At 47.2% G+C, this 5,886-nt stretch overlaps 1 protein-coding gene across 2 annotated transcripts in view; it reads right to left on the reverse strand.

Annotated features, from left to right (window-relative positions):
• LOC123052201 (probable mitochondrial saccharopine dehydrogenase-like oxidoreductase At5g39410) overlaps window positions 1–4,025 on the reverse strand; it is a 5,638-nt gene extending 1,613 nt beyond the window's left edge. The window contains exons 1-2 of one of the 2 annotated variants that reach the window (XM_044475313.1): window positions 3,151–4,025; window positions 9–910 (exon numbers count right to left, since the gene is read on the reverse strand). In XM_044475313.1, the coding sequence (XP_044331248.1) occupies window positions 215–910; window positions 3,151–3,939 (1,485 nt within the window). In that variant the 5' untranslated portion in view covers window positions 3,940–4,025 and the 3' untranslated portion in view covers window positions 9–214. Of the gene's footprint in view, window positions 1–8; window positions 911–3,150 lie in introns of those variants that run through there. The other variant, XM_044475314.1, reaches the window with a different exon arrangement.
• Between the last annotated feature and the right edge of the window lie 1,861 nt (window positions 4,026–5,886).

A 5,886-nucleotide genomic window follows, 5' to 3' on the forward strand; every position in this document is an offset into this window, starting at 1 on the left:
AAACAATGGGATTACATAGACGCTTATTACATATTTCATCCATACGATTCACATTACACAAGCACATCCTATTCTTTCTTTCAGGTGCGTAGTAATACTGTCTTGTCTTATTTCACATACGACACTCAGGTGATAGCTGGTTTAATGATGAAAGAAAGCAGGCTGATTGTCCAAGAACACCACAGATCAGGTTCAGGAAGCACGAGCCTTTTTGTTAATCTGAAGGGAGGGTCCTCGTGGAGATGAGGTCGAACGACACGCCGTTCTCCTCGAGACGCTTCTGGAGATCTGTGGGGCCGAAGACGACGCCTGGCGTGTACACCCCGCCTTTTGGCAGATTGGCTCGCTGGCTCAGCAGGACGAGGGCGCACTGGACAAGGACGATCGGAGTGGTGATGTACCCGATCTCTGGCCCTGAAACTCTGGTGACCATCTCCATGTCTGGCTTGGTTCCACGCTCTGATGCACGGGCCAAATCGCTGTACCCATGGCCGACGAACCACAGTTTGAATGAGGCGTTGTTCACCTCCTCTTCTGTTGGTCCAGTCTTTCTACACAATCCAAGGGAGAAGAACTCGGGGAATTTTAGCAAGAGAGACCTACCCAAGGAGAAACCCCCAAGGATGCCAATGAGAAGTCCAGTACACAGCCACCGCGCAAGGCCCAGGATGGAACGGGTGCCGATTTTCACACCGAAATGTGCAGGTTTGATAGAGGACCAGAACTCCTTCCTGCGGTCCACAAATTCTGAGGTTTCATCCACACCAGGAAGGCCCTCGGGATGCTCTGTCACTTTTGCTAGGGTTCTCTTCACAACCACTGTGTCAGCAGAAGGTAACTTCACCACCCACAATCCTAGTGCCTTGTCATGCTCAATCAGTGATCCTTTGGGAGGTGCAGGCCCCGGAATCTACCCAGAAGGAGAAACCTTAGCATCAAATGATCATTCTCCAATAAAATTTGATTCCATCATACTTTCGCCAATTCATCATCACACACATTGGATTCACAGATTCAAAGGCTATAACAAATGTGGTGGACATTTTCGCTAGGATCTTTATACTATGACTCACTAAAAAACATTTAAGAATATTGAATATTCTATATGCCATGTCCAATCTATCACAACAAAGATGGGGGCAGCTAGAAATAATGGGCCTAAGTTGAATTCAGATTGTGGCATTACCGAAGCCAACCCATTTTGCTTTGTCTTTATAAAACATTCAGCCACACAAAAATTTGTGTGGGCATCAGTATTTAGATCAACCACACAAAATTTACATCCAATCCAAACGGGCCCCAAATGAAAGAATGAATCCATTATTAAGGGCAAGCAAGGCAAACGTGGAGTGTATTACTACCAACAAAATGGCAAAGTAGTAATATTAGCCACTTAGAAATACCCATTCTTCATGAAGTAGCAGTGTAGCACGTACATCTACACAACAAAAGGCATGGCAGACACCATTCACATGTGAGAGGACCAATGTTAATCTGAGCTTAAGAATTATTCAGTAGTTAGTAGTTGGTCCACGATATATGTCAGCTTGATTTTATAGTCCTTCTTGGAGCAGGCAGTTAGCACAACATACACGGCCGAACAAAAGAACTACATACAAAATTTTGATGCCTTCAAACAAAGGTGATGGTCAGGGATAGGCAATCTATAATTTCTAAGAAAATAAAGAAACAGAACTATACCAGGTTGTACACAAGTACACAAACACCATATATAACCCAGACATCAGCAGTAAGGCGACGGTCAGGAGTAAGCAATAGTTTTCTTGCAAGAAAATAAAAAGGCAAAAGTAACTATACCAGGTTGTCCACGACCACAAGTGCCCGTAGATCATATATAGCACAGGCATTAGCAGTAGTGTATATTCTCAATGATAGAAGACAAGCAACTAGTTTGTGTCCTCCCTATCATCTGTAAGTCTCTATCTAGTCTATAACTGTCCGCCTTCTTAGTTATATAATAAGAAACTATGCCACACATATTCCGTCCTATCTCGACATGCATCAATAACTTTTAGATTGTACTCCCTCCGTTCCTAAATATAGGTCTTTTTAGAGATTTCAATAAGGACTACATACGGATGTATATAGACATATTTTAGAGTGTAGATTCACTCACTTTGCTCCGTATGTAGTCCGCATTGGAATCTCTAAAAAGACTTATATTTAGGAATGGAGGGAGTATTTTCTAGTGCTAGTAGTACACTATACCAGCACACATAGTACATACTCCCTCCGTCCCAAAATAAGTGTTGCAGACTTTTTTTTTTGCATGGTAATACGTCTCATTCATATCATAAAGATCAAAGTATAAGTCATGTAAGGACCGACATGACAAAACTGAAAAGATAGCAGAACATCTTTGAGCTTGACACCAACGCCCGTCACCTGCCTCTGGCTAGTACAACTTATTTTGGGACGGAGGGGGTACATCCTTGTAGGTGGTCCAAAATTGGCACTTAGAAAGAAAATCCAAATGTTCTGAGACAGATAACTGGATGTTATAATAAAGAAAGTGCCAGTTTTATGATAACTAACAGAGCAATGCTATTTACAGATTCTACAAAAAACATTACGTTCTGGTTCAATCTGCTGATGGTTAGCCATAACCGTGGGGAAATTACAATTCAAAAAGAACTAGTACGTACAGTTTTCATAAAAGTCTTATGTAGAAATAGGATTTTCGTAGGTGCAAAGGCAAGGATCAGGGATCTGGCCGAACAAAGCTATCAATTAGCAGTGTTATGGTATGTGCGTTTATCATGAAAGTCAAGGATAAGGAAAGACATAAATCCTCCTTCTAACTGAATGTATTAGTTTCTACGGGTTTGCTAAAGCACATCTAGATGTGCCATCTAAGTTTTGCACATCTAAGTTCTATGTCATTGATTGTACGCAGAGATTCGTGCGGGTATTTTCTCTTTTCTTTTTCCTTCTCTTTTTATGTTGATAGTCACTTAGATGTGCACTAACTTGAGCACATCTAGATGTTCCCTAGCTTCTAGTTTCATCCCTATGACGGGGTACTGTTAATCCCCTCAGCCTCATGAATCACTACCGTCCAAGCAGATTGCTGTGATGAAATAAGTAAATCAATTCCGAAACTGCAATGCGAGAATTTTAGTAACTCACCCTGGGCTTCGCCGGCCTTGGCCTGGATCGGCGCAGCGCCTGCAGCTCGCTGGCGTTGGCCACGCCGAGAACGGCCGACTGAAACGTGCCGAAGTTCCCGACGATCTTCCTGTCCGACTCCAGGTTGACGTAGGCGACCACGCTCAGCGGCGCGGAGGGCGGCGTCCACTGCCTGGAGTTGAACAAGAACCCGAGCTCCGCGGGGATGGAGTCAAACCCGCAGGCGGAGACAATCAGCGACCCGTTCTTGGCGGCGACCTCGTGGAGGTCGGCCTCGACGCGCTCCATGAACTCGGGCTCGCCGGAGATGTCGAGGCAGTCGGCCCCCGCCTCAGCGCAGGCCGCGGCCACCTGGCGGCCGTGGAGGCGGAAGGGCCCCGCGCAGGAGAGCAGGACGCGCGCCCGGGCGGCGACCGCGGCGAGGGAGGCCGGGTCGGAGGCGTCGGCGACGAGGATGGGGACGTCGGGGGCGGGCCCCGGCGCGGCCGCCCAGCGGAGCGCGGCGGCGACGCGGTCCCGGCTGCGGCCGGCGAGCGCGAGGGAGCGCAGCGGGGAGGCGTTGGGGGGCAGGAACTTGAGCGCCTCGCGGATGACGTACTTGCCGGTGAAGCCCGAGGCCCCGAAGATGACGACGTCGAACACCTCCGGCCCCGGCGGCACTGGCGCCGCCATGGAAGAGGGGTTTGGGCTCTCACTCGGGTGCGGCGAGTTGGACTGACTGGTGCGAGGTGGCTTGGCTTGGCTTTGCTCGGTGCGACCGCTTTTGACGTTGCTGTGGGAGGAGCGCATGCGAGGGACGCGGTCACGTTTTCACGCCTGATCTCGCATCATTTTGTTGTGCATAGTTTGCAGGTAGGTGGCTGTTCGCTGCTGGGAATTCGCATGCACAGTTGGTTTGCTAGCAGGTGTGGTGTTGGATCTAAAAAAGCAGGTGTGGTGTTGCTCGAACATGAGGCGCCGAAATCATTGTTTTGACCTTTCTTTTTTAAACTTAATCACAATCTGACTCTCTGGTTTTAAGAAGAACCACGATCTGACATTTTTCCTACCACCGCAATACCTGACAGTAGGGTAACATAGTGCCTACAGCCGGGGTCCCTAGCGGGAGAGTACTGAAGAGTTACGTGAGACCCACCCACCCATTTACCCCCGCACTTTCTTCTTCCCCTCCCTGAGCACAGCTCCTCTTCCATCTCTCTCCCTCACAGAAGGCCCTCTCAAATCTCTCTCTGTTGCTTGTGTCCGGTGGATTCGGAGCATTTTCATCACTCAAGGTATCTCTCTCACCTCCTCATTTTGGTTGGTTGGAATCACCTCATTCGGTGGCATTGCTCACTTTTCTGCAAACCCTAGTTTTTGCTATTCTTGTGGTGAAATCAATGGATATGATGTATTTAGGGTTATGCTTGACTATGTGTAGTATGGATATTATTGTGGTTGGTACCAAACCTAGAGTATGGTTAGGGATTTTGACGATCTCAGGTTAGGGTTATGGTGAGGGTAAAAATTACTCCTCGGATTGTAGGATGGCATCGATTATCTTTCATTGAGGCATCTGTTGAGGCGGTGGAGAACCGTCAACATGTAGTCATCGAGGAAGAGATGCACGAGCGGGTAAATATCGTCGACGATATGAATGCGGCTTCGTGGGACTTTGCATCGTGTTATTTCGGTGATTACCCTCTGAAAGTTGTCGAAGAAAAAGAAAAGAATATCCATGACCTCAAGATGAACAAAAAGCTTCATAGAGGTGATATTGCAAGGTAAATTGCATTTTGCACAAGGAGGAAGAATTGGCTCAGATGGACTTGCAAAACCCTAGCCAGGTCATCGACTGGGTAATCAAGCAAGGAGCATCGCCGATACCGAGGTTGGCTGCTCATCGGGCTTGGGTTCTTGAAAGAAAGTTTGTCATTTTTTCCAACCCGGGACCATACCACAAAGATATTGTATTGAAGCATCTGCCCGAGCGTCTTGGGAATTATGCACGCATGAAAAATAAGAGGGGTTGAAGTCCATGAGCTCTGCTTGGGGAAGCTCTGATATTGCTTGAACTCCGAGACATTGTACTGTCATTTGAACTATAATGGCATGAGCCCCTTAGTCATATGCATTTTAGTTGAACTCCATATGTGACATGTAATCTTTGTCCTTCGAACTCCGTCAGAACTTCGTGTTGTATGTCATTTTCACTAAGTTATATTTGTGTTGTATGTCACTCACTTATATGAATGTAGTACTCATGTAGGATGGAAAACAGTGCGAGCCTTCAGATAGCATATGTGGTGGCTGAAGAAACTCGATGTCGTCATATGATGACTGAGATAAAAAGGTGGGTTAAGAGCTACGAAGAGGTGAATGCAACTGCGTGGGAGTCCAATCTGTATCACTTCTGTGAGTACCCTCGAGAGGTTGTCGCTGGAAAAGAGAAGGAACTTCATGAGCTGCAGAGGAAGGAAGACGATTGTAGACACTCTCTGGCAATGGAGATTGTGTTTTCCGTTAGCATTGATGAATTCCCGAGCTTGACTTGATAAGGCTTGGGCAGGTCCTTGGTTGGGCAATGAAGCAAGGACTGTCGTCTAGACCGAGCTGACCTCCTCGATGAGCCTGGTTTCGCCACATAGAGGGTATCATGATACATTGGGCGGGATGCAATAATATTCGTTTGGAGCCTAAGCCAGAGCGTGACGGGCAGATTGCACGCATAAAACTTGTCAGGGCTTATCTCCCGTC

The sequence above is a fragment of the Triticum aestivum genome, chromosome 2D (genome assembly GCF_018294505.1).
Source record: "Triticum aestivum cultivar Chinese Spring chromosome 2D, IWGSC CS RefSeq v2.1, whole genome shotgun sequence".
NCBI classification, from domain to species: Eukaryota; Viridiplantae; Streptophyta; class Magnoliopsida; order Poales; family Poaceae; genus Triticum; species Triticum aestivum.